Genomic DNA, 16673 nt, shown 5'->3' with positions numbered 1-16673 from the left:
AGTATTCTAAAAGAGGACGGACAAGCGTAGTGTAGGCAGTTTCCTTAGTAGGTATGTTACATTTTCTAAGTGTCCTGTCAATAAAACACAGCCTTTGGTTAGCCTTCCCCACAACATTTTCTAAGTGTTCTTTCCAATTTAAGTTGTTCGTAATTGTAATACTTAGGTATTTAGTTGAATTTGCGGCTTCTAGATTAGACTGATTTATCGTGTAACCGAAGTTTAACGAGTTCCTTTTAGCACTCATGTGGATGACCTCACACATTTCGTTATTTAGGGACAACTGCCACTTTTCGCACCATTCAGATATTTTTTCTAAATCGTTTTGCAGTTTGTTTTGATCTTCTGATGACTTTATTAGTCGATAAGTGACAGCGTCATATGCAAACAACCGAAGACGGCTACTCAGATTGTCTCCCAAATCGTTTATATAGACAAGGAACAGCAAAGGGCCTATAACACTACCTTGGGGATCGTGCGTTGCAAAGAAATGGCACCCAAAGCCACCAATCCTGGTTTTCGGGTCGTATACTGGGCGACAGCCAGGTTGGTACCCCACTCCAGTCCATGGTGTCTCCAGACACGTCTTCGGGCTGGAATCCTATTGACTGGAGCAGAATTGTCTTCAGAGATGAGTCCTGCTTCGAGCTGAGCTCCTTCGAAGACCTGTCTGGAGACGCCCCAGACAGCGCCTGATGTTGCTGCCAAACGGCCTGACAACTAGGAGTAATAGTCTGTAGTACCATTGCCTTTCGTAGCGGGACCCCTTTGGTTGTCATCCGCGTCACCCTTACAGCACAGCGGTACGTCGACGATATCCTACGCCCTGTTTTGTTGAGCTTCATGGCAATCCATTCTGAGTTTACATTTCAGAAAGATAATGCCCGGCCGCACACGGTATTTCTACTGCTTGCCGAACCGTACCTTGGCCAGAAAAATCGCCAGATCTCACTCCAATTGAGAAAGTTTAGAGCATTACGGGTGAAGCCCGCCAACCAACTCAAGATTTTGACGATCTGAACAGCCAGTTGGAGAGAATTTGGCACGATATTCCTCAGAAGGAACTTGCCAACATCTCTGGCAATCAAGGCCAAAACTGCTTGCATAAGGGCAGTGATGGCAAACTCGTTATTGACTTGCTTAATCAGAGAAGCTCTTTCTCTTGAATAAATCATCCAATTTTTCTGAAATTTGTCTGTACATGTACGTCACATTTATCGATTTCAGCCTCTTTCGGATCATTCCTTCGTGGTGCGTCTTTTTTTTTTTGTCTTAGAGTGTATTTAGTCTTGCGGTTCTCATTGTGTGACTCAAATCTTCGTTTTTACATTCCTTTATGATATTCAGTGTCACAACAACTGTTTATCTATAGTGAGATAATAGGTTCTGTGGGGAGAGGGGACTTCTCTGGCCCATCCCACCAAGACCAACAAAACACCACTGCTCTTAATTTTTCACTCATTTTAAAAACAGACCTCTGAAGCAAATGAGCCATCACAGTGGAAGTATAGCTCAAAATACCTCGATTCAGAAAAATTGTTTCACATAATGATAAGTTTTTTAATTAATATTAAGTAATTATAACTTCAATATGAATACACTGACAACTTCCAAAATACATTGCCTTGATAAAATGAGATTCCACATCCATACTCTCCAAATGAAATCCTTCCGTTTGATACGAATATTAAAAACATTTTTCGGAATTTTTTTAGGAAATTATGTTACAGGTTTTCTATCTTCATCTCATACCATATAATGTCATTGATTTTCATGCAGACAGAACTGCCGCTCTTTGACAGAGATCCATTACTATTAAGAGGTCACTAATCATGCGGTAAATTGTCCTTTAACTTATTTAAAATCATCTAAATTATAAATTGAACCGAAATGCACGGGTTAGTTAACACTGTAACAACTTCTAAACAAACTCTCTCAGTTGAAGGTGGACCGTGCCTGACTGTCAGCGACAAGAAGAGGTTGGAACTACATAGGTGTATCATTCGAATTGGATTCGTATTTTTGCATCAAATTATTTTATGATGGAAGACAAGACACAGGATATCTTAAAACTCGAACCAACCTATGTTTCATTCATTCGTTTTTTTCGAGCTTAAGGTAAAAAAAATGTAAAATTGTATTATTATTCACCGTTAAAATAACTTCAGGCGTCAACAAAAGGCCTGGTCCGACGACTCTGGGCAAAAACAATAATAACGAATATAAATATCAGCAGTGACATCCTTACTTCTACGGATCTCGTTCCGTTTGGCGCCACCAGCAGCCATAATGGCGGGGAAAAGCCTGGAGATGGTCTGAGGGAAGGGCCGAAACCTGTTGATAAGGAATAAAAACCTGAAAACGGGATCGAGACTGTTTCTATTTGATTTTTATCAGACAAGAGTTGCGAATTTAGGATCTTCAAGTCTGTATTGATAGAGGCTCGTGAAATTGCCAAAATTAATCACAAGGTTGACCTCCACATCAACAGAATCTCATGTCACGTTACATTACTTTCCCTCAAGTGCTCGTGCGTACACACTAGACTTTTTTTTAACCATCACCCTTCAGACTTTTTTGCTGCGGCCCACCACGAATTCTTCTCCTGAGCCAACATATTCATCTCAGAGTAGCACCTGCATCCTATGTCCTCAATTATTTGGTGGACACATTTCAAACACTGTCTTCTGCTAAAGTTTTTACTCACTACAGCTCCCTCAAGTAACACGGAAGTTACTCTTTGATGTGCTAAAACATGACCTGCAATTCTCTCCCTTCTACGTGCCAATGTTTCCCACACATCGTTTTCTCGGCGATTCTGTGGCGAGCCTTTCATTTTTTCTCCTAATTCGCAACATCCTTCTGTAGCGCCACATCTCAAACGCTTCGAGTCTCTTCTTTTCCAATTTTCCCACAGTCTATGACTCACTTCCATATAACTCTACAACCGCAGACATTTGTTCCTCAAATTAAGGTCGCTGTTTGTTTCTAAACTATCAGAATTTCTTTACTTCGTGGTCCCCAATTTTGATGTTAAACTTAATCACTAATCTCATTCCTGCCAACGCTATTTCCGCCTTTCTTCAGTTTACTCTCAATCGGCAATGCTTGATTATCCAACAGGTCCCGCAAATGTTCCTCACTCTCGCTGAGGATAGCAATGTCATCAGCGTCATCTAACAGATCCTCTATTTTCTTTCCTATTCTTCGGTATTTTATTCTTGCCAGCAAATTCGATGCATGAGGTATTGAGCTGTGTGTGTGATAGTTCACGCAGTTAACTGCACTTTCCACGGAAGTCTAATGGTACGTCTCCAGACTAAATTTGTTTACAAAGTAACAGAAATAGTAATTTTGCTGCCACCCTTCTCCCACCCCACAGCTCACACGATGTTACAAATTCCGAGCGAATGTTATTGATGTCTTCCATCTTATTTGACTGAATACTAGACTACCAGTTTCCAAAGTACGGTAACTAACCCCTTCGGCTTAAGCAGTAAAACAAAATTTTCTGGGAGACAAAAACAAAATGGGTTCACTCATAAAATTAAATTATTTTGAAAGAGGCTATTTCGATTGTCGATATTACATTAGATCTTGAAACTTGTTAGAGAAGTAACCATTAATTACTGAAAATTTTTGATGAGGATCATTAGCACTTGATGCGACATGGTACAAACCACAGCTTCTGAATCGAATATATCATATATTTGAAACTTTTGCGCTATCAGTGAGGACAAAAAGTTGCTGACCCTAGCAACTTGCTTGGCTTTACATCTCCCATGAATCAACTGAAATATCGCCTCGCCCGTCACTCATTGTTTAGTTAGTCTGTTGCTCGCTCGCTGGAGAATCCTAAATAACAGAATGTATTGATTTTCAAATTGGAATATTTTGTAGATTTCTTTGGAGAAATAAATACACCTCACTCGACTTCTAATCTCTATTTTTATTTTAATGTTTTGTATTGGCTCTGAGCACTATGGGACTTAACTTCTAAGGTCATCAGTCCCCTAGAACTTAGAACTAATTAAACCTAAGGACATCACACACATCCATGCCCGAGGCAGGATTCGAACCTGTGACCGTAGCGGTCGCGCGGTTCCAGACTGAATCGCCTAGAACCGCTCGGCCACACCGGCCGGCAATGTTTTGTATTAAAACATCGATTAGTATTCAGTTGTTATCGAGAGTATTTAGATCAAGCAAAAGCAAATCGGGAGTCGTTTCAGAATTTAATGTTCAATGTTTAACTTAGAGTTTCAAAGAGTACTAGAAGATATCTGTCTCGTGTTTTTTTTTTTTTTTTTTTATTACCCTGATTACTTTCAAGCAATTAAATATTTTTCAGATCGCATTTTCACTCTACAGCAGACTAGGGGCAGATCTGGAACTTCTTGCCAGATTAGAAATATGTACCGGACCGTGACTCGAAGTTAGGACCTTTTCCTGTTACGGGCAAGTGCTCTATCAATGACAAGGAGAACACAGCAAGAGCTGTAAACTGATTTCCTGGAAACTTCCCTTAGTGGAAGAGTGGTTAAAATAAGAGAATAGGTGTCTTGGTTTATCCACAGATATTCGACTGTTTCCATGAAGACTTTGACGTAACTGGTTCAGGAAAGTGGTAGCACAGTGACTGGCATTCCGGTTTCACACTTCTGTACCAGTTTTCGAAACCCGATCATTATTTACGTTTTATTTTTTGATCTACCCATGTCTGTAGAAGAGTACTAGACGAATTTGTAAAACAATAAATGAATGAGAAAATGTTTTAATTGTTTTCAGTAAAATTCTGTTGTGTGTTCTGTTAATAATATTCGTGGTGTTACATGCTTGTTACCCGGAAGTGGTTTCCGATGGCCGGCCGAGGTGGCCGAGCGGTTCTAGGCGCTACAGTCTGGAACCGCGTAACCGCTACGGTCGCAGGTTCGAATCCTGCCTCGGGCATGGATGTGTGTGACGTCCTTAGGTTAGTTAGGTTTAAGTAGTTCTAAGTTCTAAGGGACTGATGACCTCAAAAGTAAACAGACAGCAATGGATCGTAGACATAGATATTACATAATGTGCGTATGACACTTATTGTGGAACGCAGTTGTAATTTTTTAATTGATATAACACCAGTGTATCCCCTAGCTTGATAAGGAACGTTCTTGTAGTGAGGTTCCACGTACATAAGTATCTGAAAAAGAAAAAAAGAAAATGGAAATAATAAACGGGGTTCGAACATGGGGCTCAAAAGTGTGAAATTACGACGCTACCCACTATTCCAATTCTTCAGTTGAACTTACCGCCCTATAAAAAGCATCTAGATTGCTTCGAAAATATTGACCATCGTTTTCTCAGAAACGGTCGATTATCTACGGATAACCCGAGACATGTTTTCGCTTATTTGAACTCCCTTCCACTGATCGACATTTCTGGGAAAATAGGTTATTGCACTTGCAATGTTCTTGTGAGCAATCCAGGCATGACTCACGACCCGTCCTCGCAGATTTACTTCTGCCGGTACCTCCCCTCGTACTTTCGGAACTTATATACTTTCTTCCTCGAGTATTAGCCCGAATGATATGTAGTAGAATTTCTGTGAAGTTTGGAAGGAAGCAATTGATGTACTACCGGAAGTAAAGCTTTGTGGTTCAAATGACTCTGAGCACTATAGGACTTAACTTCTGAGGTCATCAGTCCCCTAGAACTTAGAACTAATTAAACCTAACTAACCTAAGGACATCGCACACGTCCATGCCTGAGGCAGGAATCGAACCTTCGACCGTAGCGGTCGCGCGGTTCCAGACTCTAGGGCCTAGAACCGCTCGGCCTCTCCGGCCGGCTAAAGCTTTGAGGGACAAGCTTGGGTAGTGCGTGGCTGACTCAGTCGGTCGAGCTGTTGTCCAGGCACGACAAAGATCCCAGGTTCGAGTCTCGGACCGACATATTTTAATCACACAAGAAGTTTCAATTAAATGTTTTTTCACAAAACTACATCTCATGCTGATCAATTTGATACCCCATTTTCCCATTTCTCACTCCTTGTGTGGCTGTGAAAATTCAGGCAAAATTTTTTATCTCAAATCACTAATCACATTTTCTAATTGACCTGATTACCTTCAAATAAATAAACCCTTTTTTGCAAAATCAGACCTTGCACTGCTCAATTTCGTATCCAGTTTGTCCATTTCTCATTCTTTGTTTGATCATGAAATTTTGGAGAAAAATCCATTGTGTAATGTATTGGGAGTCTTTGTTATCGCTCAACTCAAATATTTTATCAAAAAATTACTGACACTAGGCAATTGCATGCCACTTCATCTACCGCGATTCCACTGAGGTTTCACCCCGCTTGTCACTCACTTTTTAGGCAGTTTGTTGTTCGTTCAATGACAAATCCTAAATAACAAATAATTTATTTATTTCCGAACTGTAAAGTTTTGTTAATTTCTCTGTAAAAGCAGACACGCTTCATTCGGCTTCCAAGGAGGTGCCAGTGAATCTTTTAACACCACAGTAGATAGTTGCTTGTTTCATTAACAAATTTAAGAGTTTTACCGACACACAACTGAAATTTTGGACTTTTTAATGCTCCTAGAATTAAAGATGAAGATCGATACAAGTTGTGATAATTAGTCCTTGTTGTATTTGTTTACAATGCACCGTAAAGCAATTTCGACATATAGGTATGTGTTTTGTGAGTAACGCTCTCATCATCTGGATGTTCGTGTCCAAATCACCAGTCAGAAGTACGTGAATAGAGTTCGTCTTACTTTAAAATTTCCAACCTCTTTTCCACTGTATCGTCTCATCACACTACCCCTCTTCCACCAATGTATCTTCTTTTTTACAGAAGTGTCTCCAACTGTATCCACTTTTACCCACAATCATACTTCACCGACAGCACGAATTCTTATACGAAAGAAAATTCGACAGGGAAACCCATTAGGACGAATAGCCATAGAACATGAATGCAGGTTCGGTCTGGGTTTTCAAGTAAAAGTATACTCTAATGATCTGAAGAGAACAATTACTTTTACCTCAACAACGAAGCCATTTCAAAATAAGTCATTAAGTTGTGCCTGTCTACATAAAAACAACAGATTTTCTGCCACGTGAAACATCAGGCCTTCAACTTATCCTTAGAGAACCAGCATCACTGGAAAAAATCAAGGACACAATCAGAAGTAGAAAAGCTGAAAAAGAGACGGTAGGGCAAAGTGCATCTCACAGTCAGAGCGAGAGAGAGAGAGAGAGGGTGGGGGAGAAAGCAGAAAGGACTGGCAGCTATGTATGGTTACGATGTTGATGATGATGACTACGATTGCGGTACTTAGTTAGGCCTGTATGAAAGAAATTAATAGTGCCAGTGCGTGTTTTGTCCAGTACGATATAATGTTTCGTGTCAGTCTTGAGACATTACCCAAGAAATTCTCATGTGTGATACCTGCACTAATTCTGAGTCAATTTCAATTAATTGCCAACATGTCTTCCACCAGCATTTATTCTACCTTAACTATATTCGATAAATTACAGTCAAGCTAATTACACGTTAACTGCATACACCATTAACTTACGAAATTATCTTACAACTGTCGCGATATTACTTTACACCTACGACTTAATTACATGCCCATATCACGCAATAATAAATGTAACATAAAAGTCGGTCAATTTTTATTTGGGTTTGGTCTGTTAATATGATTTACGCAACTCGAGGAAATGCTTTCGTTCTAGAGAGTGAACAAAATGTTGCAAATGCAAATTTTTCACAAATATACCGCCCTTCGAACCATTTACGAAAGAGGTGACAATGTTTCCCTTGCACTATCAACTTAAGTACATACGCTGACAACGCAACGAAAACGTTACATCGCCGGTGAAACCACCGGTCGAAACCGGTAATTGCATTTTGAAATGCTTTTGTAATTATTGTCACAAGAAAATGAAAGAAGATAATTATTCAGTCAATTCTCTGCTCACAATATGTCATTTTTCAAATACGATTAAGATTAAGATGAGGCAAGACACAAAATTCTTTACTACAACAGAGTAATCGAGGCGAAAATAGGTTTACTTCCGACGTCACAGTCTTCTGTCAGCATGAAAACTTCCTTCGACTCACTGAAGGCTACTTTTCATTGACGACCGGTGCGAATGCCGCCTTTTTAGTACAATGTGTGATGTTTTAATGTCCAGAGTTAATTGACTTTCGAATACATAAGAGTGGCTTCAGTGAGGCCGGTTGGAAGAGATGAAGGGCGGTATCCATGTATGATATCGATGATGTGGGATGTCACTTGAGATAAGTGGCTCGGTTCAGTTGCCTCCGAGCCTTTGATGTGGATCGATCGTAACTAAAATAAAACCATATTTAGTCCTGCTATCAAGGGTCGTGACACAGCTAACCGTCGACCAGAGTAGTTCGATGAAAGTTTGAGTTAAACCTGTACTGCTACTTGATAACCCTCTGAGAGTTGTTCTTAGCATAATTTAGTTTAAGTAGTGTATAAGGATAGGGACCGATGACCTAAGCAGTTTGGTCCCATAGTTCTTACTACACAAAATGAAAAGTCGGGGCCCTTTGTTTCCCATTTGTACTCGCACTGCGCTAGTGAGATGCTTCAACTATATTTACGTCCAAGTTTATCCTCCTCAAAATCCTGTATGCAGTGTGGTGGTGTCTACATGAAGTACCAAAACCATACCTCCCTCGTCCCCGCTCCTTATTCTATACGTGAAAAAAAAAAAAAAATGCGTTCGACTCATTTCAGTGTCAGCTTCAATTTACTTAATTTTGCCCTCAAGATCATTCCTTGAGGTGTGGCTGGTAGAAAGTAATAAGTTCCTTATTTATTTATTTATTTTTGCTATATAAAGGCACTGTATTTGGCCAAAAGAACATGAACAGCCAACAAAAGACTGACAAATGTGCTGTTCAAGAGGGAATCATGTGGAACAAAGACTGGAGGAAAAGTAGTACAGCCGGCCGCGGTGGTCTCGCGGTTCTAGGCGCGCAGTCCGGAACCGTGCGACTGCTACGGTCGCAGGTTCGAATCCTGCCTCGGGCATGGATGTGTGTGATGTCCTTAGGTTAGTTAGGTTTAAGTAGTTCTAAGTTCTAGGGGACTGATAACCACAGCAGTTGAGTCCCATAGTGCTCAGAGCCATTTGAACCATTTTTTTTTTGAAAAGTAGTACATAATTTTGATGTTCCGTTTTTTAAAAGCAAAACTGGTAGAGATGACATTCCTGCTTCCGGCGCAAAACCTTAAACATATTATTACTGGAAGTTACATGTAGTGAGACACTTTCCGCACGTTTACCTTCAGTGTGAGCGGCTCCAATGGCGGCCCCTTTTCGGTTTTTTACGGGAGTCAGCAACTTCTTGTTCCCATCGCCAACGCTGGTTTTCCGCGGAGTGCCTTCAGGCTGCTTTGCCGTTGTGTTTCCGCTCTCTCCCTCCTCTTCGTCTGCTAAGTGGTCCGAAACGGCAGATCTGGGGGTCGACGGGTTTTTTACAGGCTGCAAGCTCGTTCTCGCCAGCTTTCTAATACGTGGCGATGTTTTGGTGAGCTGTTCTTCCTTGTTAAAATCTGACAGCTCTTTAGCCTGATAGTCAGACTCGTCCGTCTCCTTAGACGGCTGATTCTGAGCTGTGGGCGCTACAGCAGAGGGAGACACAGCAGGTCTTTCTTTGGCAGTTTGGAGATCTCCACCTGCAGACAAACGTGATTTGGGATTCTGAAACCTTCCCTTTGTGTCCTTACCTGTTGTGGCGGTTGTAGTCTGAGGCGCTGGAGAATCTATCTGTAACTTCGTCGATACGTTTGCAGGCGCAGTCGCCTGAGCCTTTTTACGTGAAGGTACCGATAGCGGTGTTGTCGAATGCTTTCGTGTGATTACGTATGTCCTCGCCGGCGAGTTCCTCGGTGATGGTGACTTCGGCGAGTTTCCTGGAGAGGCTTTTGCAGCATTTTTTATTTTCCCTGAAACAGTGTTTTTTGAAGGTGTGTTGCGCGTTGTCATCAGTGATGGCCTCGGCGAATTCATTGATGAAGTCGCTGGTGACGCTATGAGAAGCGTCGGTGAGAAAAGCGCTGGCGACTTTGGTGGAGAGTCTGTCTTCTTCGCTACAGGTGTAGGAGGCTTCTTCTGCGAGGCCATTCGTGAGGTATCCGTTGCAGCTCTGGCTGTGTTTATCTTTGGTGAAGACATTGGTACCAGTCCTGTCGAAGGCATTGTCGGCATTTGTTGCTGTGGTAGACCTGGGATACTGTGGCCGTGAAAATGCGCTGGCTTTCCACCGTACGACTCTAGGCCGATACCTTGTGGATCACAAAACGGAGGTCCCACCGCCCCACCCCTGCCAAACTGCGCCTTCCTCTCCATCTGGTAGATAGCCCCGCCTCCTGCCATATACGGATTCCTGTGCTGCATCAGCGCTGCAGGGTTGCCACGTCCCCGGCCAGACGTCACATCGTTCATAGTCTTGTTCATTTCTGATACCGGTGCACCAGTGCTGGTTTGTAGCTTTCCCCTCTCCGGTATCTTTCCACTTTTGGTTTCTGCCATTTTGAGGTTCAGGTTCCTTAGTAATCTCTCGTCACTTTGGTCTTTCGGCATACCTCTCCCGCGTTCGGTTGGTGCCGCTGCGTCTCCTTCTGCTAATGCCCTTCTGGGAGAATTCGCGTTCGGCACCTCTGCTGAAACACGCGGGCTCGCTTTCCCGCCTCCTTCCTGCTTCCCAACAGGGGCGCGGGGCGTTTTCTCGGCGTCCGAAGAGAATCGCGGTGACGTGTTCTCTTCTTTGAAGCCTCGAGGTGTGACGGGCGGCGAATTTGCGTGAGTTTTCGGTGAATGCATGTGGATGTCCCTCGGCGAAATGCCAGTTGGGCCTGAGCTGACTCTCACAGGCGTGACGAGATGAGCCATCGCACCGACGGCTCTCCGCGGCCCGTGGGGAGTCGGGGCACCCTGCCGCATCTTGTCTGGTGGTTCGCTGCTCTTACTGCTGAAGTGCTTTGGCGGGCCGGGGAAGAAGTACCCACCGTGGAGGTGGGGCGGGAGCATGAATGGTCCTGGCGGCCCTTGACCCGGGGTCAGGCGAACCATCTCCGCCGGGTGGCGACCTATGGGCACGAAAGCCGGCCGTTGTGGGGCCCCACGCGCCCGTCCGATGCCGCCCGCTCCACCCAGTTCGGACCTCTGCGCTTCCTGGAGTTCCTTCTGGATCTGCAACAACATGGCCCACATATGTCAGGTATTCTGTTTCTGATTTCGGACCTGTATCAATGCACTAGTGCCGTTAACTAAGGGGACTTTTGTTCTGTATGGTGACTATGGTTATACTCTACTGGCCATTAAAATTGCTACACCAAGAAGAAATGCAGATGATAAACGGGTATTCAGTGTGTGTGTGTGGTTAGCATTTGCTTGAGTCCCTTGGTGTGGAGCGTGTGGCACCCCAACTCCAGGGTTTTACCCGCCTGCCTCCCAGGTTGCTCCAGAGGCCCAGCGTCCTTTTAGACTTGTCAGAATACCGGAGGAACTGCACTCCTGCGTTTGTTTTTACCTCCTTATTTTGCGATATTTTAAACCAGCATCCCGACCATGTACCAGTATCTGCGGTGTTTACCATCTTTGATGCCGAATTGTTTGCGATCTTGCGGGCATTGGAGCAGATGAGATGTGTTCCCAGTCTTAAGTTTCTCATCTGTTCTGACTTCCTGAGTGCCCTTCAGACCATGCAACACTAGTACCCAGCGGATACGGTCGTCCAGAACATCCATGATGCCCTACTCCACCTGCAACGGCAGGGAAAGGAGGTTTCTTTCTGCTGGGTGCCGGGGCACGTGGGTATTAGGGGAAACGAACTGGCGGATGTGGCTGCCAAAGATGCATGTTCCCTCCCTCATGTTATTAAATGTGCCGTCCCCCTCCATGCTGTTACCTCCCTTTTGCGTTTTCTTGTTATGCATCAATGGGAAGAGGAGTGGCTTGCAGTCGGTGAAAATAAGCTGCGTCTGGTCAAGGTCATCACGCGGCCATGGCGTACGTCCTACCAGTCATGCAGGCGGGATGAGGTTCTCCTCACTCGCCTCCGCATCGGGCACAGTCCCTTAACGCACGGTTTTTTACTCCGGCGGGAGGACCCCCCCCCCCCCCCCCCCAATCTGCAGTGCTTGTGGCGTCCAGATTACTGTCCGTCACATTTTACTTGACTGTCTTTTATTCTCTGACCAGAGGGCGATGCTTTCCTTGCCACCGGATTTGCCCTCTATTTTGCAAGACGACACAACGACTGTGGTTAAGGTCGTACGGTTTTATGTCCTGTCCAATTTGTTGCCTCAGATTTTAGGGAGAGGATTTTAATGTGCTGCTGGGTGACTGGATCACTCAGGTTTTAGGTAAGAGGTCCGCCAGTCACGATTACCTACTTGTTTCGCTTCGATTTCTGTTCTCTTTTCCTTGTCTTTCCTTTCCTTTTTTAGTGCGTTTCTTCTCCTCTTATTTTGCCTCTGTATGTGAGGATTTGGAACTGCGTCAGGTCTGTGTCTTTTAGCCGTTCTCCTTGTTGGACAAATATATTATACTAGAACTGACATGTGATTACATTTTCACACAATTTGGGTGCATAGATCCTGAGAAATCAGTACCCAGAGCAACGCCTGCGCATTGAGTCACGATACCACAGTTCATCAAGAGTAGTGACTGGCGTATTGTGACGAGCCAGTTGCTCGGCCACCATTGACCAGACGTTTTCAATTGGTAAGAGATCTGGAGAATGTGCTGGCCAGGGTAGCAGTCGAACATTTTCTGTATCCAGAAAGGCCCGTACAGGACCTGCAACATGGGGTCGTGCATTATCCTCCTGAAATGTAGGGTTTCGCAGGGATCGAATGAAAGGTAGAGCCACGGGTCGTAACACATCCACTGTCCACTGTTCAAAGTGCCGTCAATGCGAACAAGAGGTGACCGAGACGTGTAACCAATGGCACCCCATACCATCATGCCGGGTGATACGCCAGTATGGCGATGATGAATACACGCTTCCAATGTGCGTTCACCGCGATGTCGCCAAACACGGATTCGACCATCATGATGCTGTAAATAGAACCTGGATTCATCCGAAAAAATGACGTTTTGCCATTCGTGCACCCAGGTTCGTCGTTGAGCACACCATCGAAGGCGCTCCTGTCTGCGATGCAGCGTCAAGGGTAATCGCAGCCATGGTCTCCGAGCTGACAGTCCGTGCTGCTGCAAACGTTGTCGAACTCTTCGTGCAGATGGTTGTTGTCTTGCAAACGTCCCCATCTGTTGACTCAGGGATCGAGACGCGGCTGCACGATCCGTTGCAGCCGTGCGGATAAGATGCCTGTCATCTCGGCTACTAGTGATTCGAGGCAGTTGGGATCCAGCACGGTGTTCCGTATTACCCTCCTGAACCCACCGATTCCATATTCTGCTAACAGTCATTGGATCTCGACCAACGAGAACAGCAATGTCGCGATACGATAAACCGCAATCGCGATAGGCTAGAATCCGACCTGTATCAAAGTCGGAAACGTAATGGTACGCATTTCTCCTCCTTACACGAGGCATCACAACAACGTTTCACCAGGCAACGCCGGTCAACTGCTGTTTGTGTATGAGAAATCGATTGGAAACTTTCCTCATGTCAGCACGTTGTAGGTGTCGCCACCGGCGCCAACCTTGCTTGAATGCTCTGAAAAGCTGATCATTTGCATATCGCAGCATCTTTTTCCTGTCGGTTAAATTTCGCGTCTGTAGCACGACATATTTGTGGTGGAGCAATTTTAACGGCCAGTAGTGTAATTTATCCACAAACTGTATGAAATTGTTACCTAAACGCCTAAATTTCCATCTTGATCAGCAGAATTTAGGGCCTCTGGCCATTACCAAGTGATGAGTATGTGTACAGGTTACTTATAAGGTACGCCTACATATTGATCACTTGATAATGGCCAGAGCAACTGAAACCATCTGATGCTTTAGACTTTTATCTAATAACCTTTGTGTACTGATGAGGTAGGCGCTCCTCTCGCTACTCTGAGTTAGATCTTTTGTGATTAACTGCACTTCTCGCCCATACCAATGACATGGCAAACCATTGCGTGGCAATTGATGATGGACCTTCAGCTCTCCCAAACAAACCGTGAAATAAAGAGATATATGATACTATTCAAAACGTCCCGCACCGATGACTTAACAAACCATTGCATGATATCTGACGACGAAGGTTTCAGCTCTCCAAACTAGTCGTGCATTAAAAATATTTCTCACTCACAACGAAGGCGGATTTAAAATCAAATCAGAATGGTTGTTCTCCGAATCTGACTATCGTAATAAATACAATGTAACTAAAGGAAAATTACATCACTTTATGACTAAATTTAAATTTCAGATGTTTGTTTTTTATACGTTTTTCTAAAAATTGATATACGTAGCACAAAATAAAAGGTATCTGCTCGTTATCTGTGTAGTTCTTCACCATTTAAAGTACATATATGATGACATTAAGTTTCCATATTAAATTACAAGGATGCTCATGTATCTCCTTCTTTCCTTGCTAACGGTTTCGCTATTTTTTGTTCCAGTCTGCAATATGTATTAAAAGACTTTAGACTTTAAAGTATTGTCCTTTCTCCTAACAGACACATGATCATTTTTCTTGAATATTTGTAAAGTTTTTGATTTTTGTCTGATAAGAGAGAAAAGTTCAAGCAAGGTGACAACTTATTCTGTAAGCAGAGAAGCAGCTTGCTTTTGTTCCATACTTAGTTATTTCAATTTCTAAGAACTATCCTATATTCAAAATACCTCGGTACTAATACATAGAGCGTAAGAAGATAAAGAATGAATACCCTAGGAGACAATCTAAGTTATACAAAAATGTTCTATTAAATTTTTTCCGGCATTTCTGTGAACTGTAAAATTAACATTTTAAAACCATCGGAAAAAATGCAAACCTCTTGTCAGTTTGATTTTACTTCGTAGCAGGTGCTTATATTTGTCTTCTATACAGAACAATTAGTAGTGTTAAGTATTCAGAATTCATTATAGTTAATTTATCTGTGAAGACAGTCAAATTTGACAGTAATGTCAACTAATCTATTGTTTAGCAAAAATATGCATATATAAAATTTATGTTTATATTAAACCCAAAATGTATTCCTTTTTATCACGGTAGCACTTTTTTAGACAGCATATTAGACAGTAAATTACAGTTATGAACACATTAAAAAACTTTATTTTGTGCTTTCTCTTATGATGTATCAAGAAGAGCATAGGATGCAGTAAGTTGAGATGAACAAATCTCTGTAACAAGCATAAAGTTGCAATAAGAATATGAAACAGTAAAGAATTAAATACACATTTTTACCATTCCCTCTCATTTAACTAAACTGAATATCAAGAATTCAGTATTTCTAATGTGCTTTAATATTGGTATTATTTACTCTAATATGGTTAAAAAAAGTCGTTGTGTTGTGGATAAATAAGACATTTATGTTACATGTTAGTAAGTGTGACACACTGTTCCTTTTATGGTTGCCCAAAACCGATTTGTTAGCTATATGACTTACATGTTCTGTAGTGTGACTGACTAATAAAATCAGAAGGTCCACGCCATCTTGGATTTCATCATTCTGAATGAAGATTGTCATATTTCGTGATTTTTGTGCTATAACTTGTGCCCAATGAAAATGTACTATTTTTGACCAATCATGCATTAAAGATACATTAAAAATTAGTACACGTAGTGCCACACAAATGTAGGGAAATATGACATTAAAATTTAAAAATGGTATTTACAGTTTTCTAACGAATGTGAGCCCTGTACCTGTGAACGAAAGATTTTATCGACGGTAGTTTATCTGGAAGCACTTGTCGCAATGTCTTATTCAGAGATACATCAAATTGATGAGATTGGACCAGTTTCTCCAGCCGGGTGCAGCACACTCGGTCAGTGAGATGCATGATGTGAGGACTGGCATGGAAACGACACTGGGATGTGGTACACCTCATGTTGAAGTTATTAGTTTCTATGTGTTTATTCCTGAAGCGAACATTTTATCTTCTCTCCTTGCGATGCTTTTTGAATGTGAAAGTACGTTATAATTTCACACTCACGTTTTTGGAATGTCTGTAGATGAGTAACTGATGGCGATCTAAGGATTTTTGTGTGCTTTCCCTATTCCTCAGGCGAAATCAGGAGGTATTCACATTGTCATTAATTGGCTTCAGTTGGTTTTGATCACAGCATCACTGTCACACTGAGACCCAGTCGTGGAACTTGACACCACATTAACGAATAGATACTTTCAACGATTACAACAGTAATGTTAGTAATAAATAGTTCATGTCTGATGTCACTTTCTCTACGCATATCTACAAGATGAGCAGCCTAAGCAGTTCCTTTGGAACGTATTGGAGGTATAGAAACAGGCTTTTTGAGAAGTAATAATATATAGCCAATACTCGTGACGATTTCTTTGTTTACAGATTTGTCGAAGTAGGTTCGATTTTTTCTTGAAGATGGAGCTGCGCAAATTATAAAATCCTTTCATAACAGCTTTGTGACGATATGATAATCATTGTGATTTACAGGGAAAATTTATGCTAAAAAAGGCGTGGACTGTGGTAAGTACACTTGTGAGCGA

General features: G+C 42.5%; 1 protein-coding gene across 1 annotated transcript in view; it reads right to left on the bottom strand.

Annotated features, from left to right (window-relative positions):
• The window catches only part of LOC126195550 (nascent polypeptide-associated complex subunit alpha, muscle-specific form-like), a 109352-nt gene that overhangs the window by 62034 nt on the left and 30645 nt on the right, over positions 1–16673 (bottom strand). The window contains exon 4 of the mRNA XM_049934173.1: positions 9315–11223. Coding sequence (XP_049790130.1) covers positions 9315–11223 — 1909 coding nt within the window. The remainder of the gene's footprint in view (positions 1–9314; positions 11224–16673) is intronic.

This window comes from Schistocerca nitens, chromosome 7 (genome assembly GCF_023898315.1).
Source record: "Schistocerca nitens isolate TAMUIC-IGC-003100 chromosome 7, iqSchNite1.1, whole genome shotgun sequence".
Classification (NCBI taxonomy): Eukaryota; Metazoa; Arthropoda; class Insecta; order Orthoptera; family Acrididae; genus Schistocerca; species Schistocerca nitens.
Note: the sequence above shows the minus strand (reverse complement) of the source record. Positions and strands in the feature narration are given on the sequence as shown.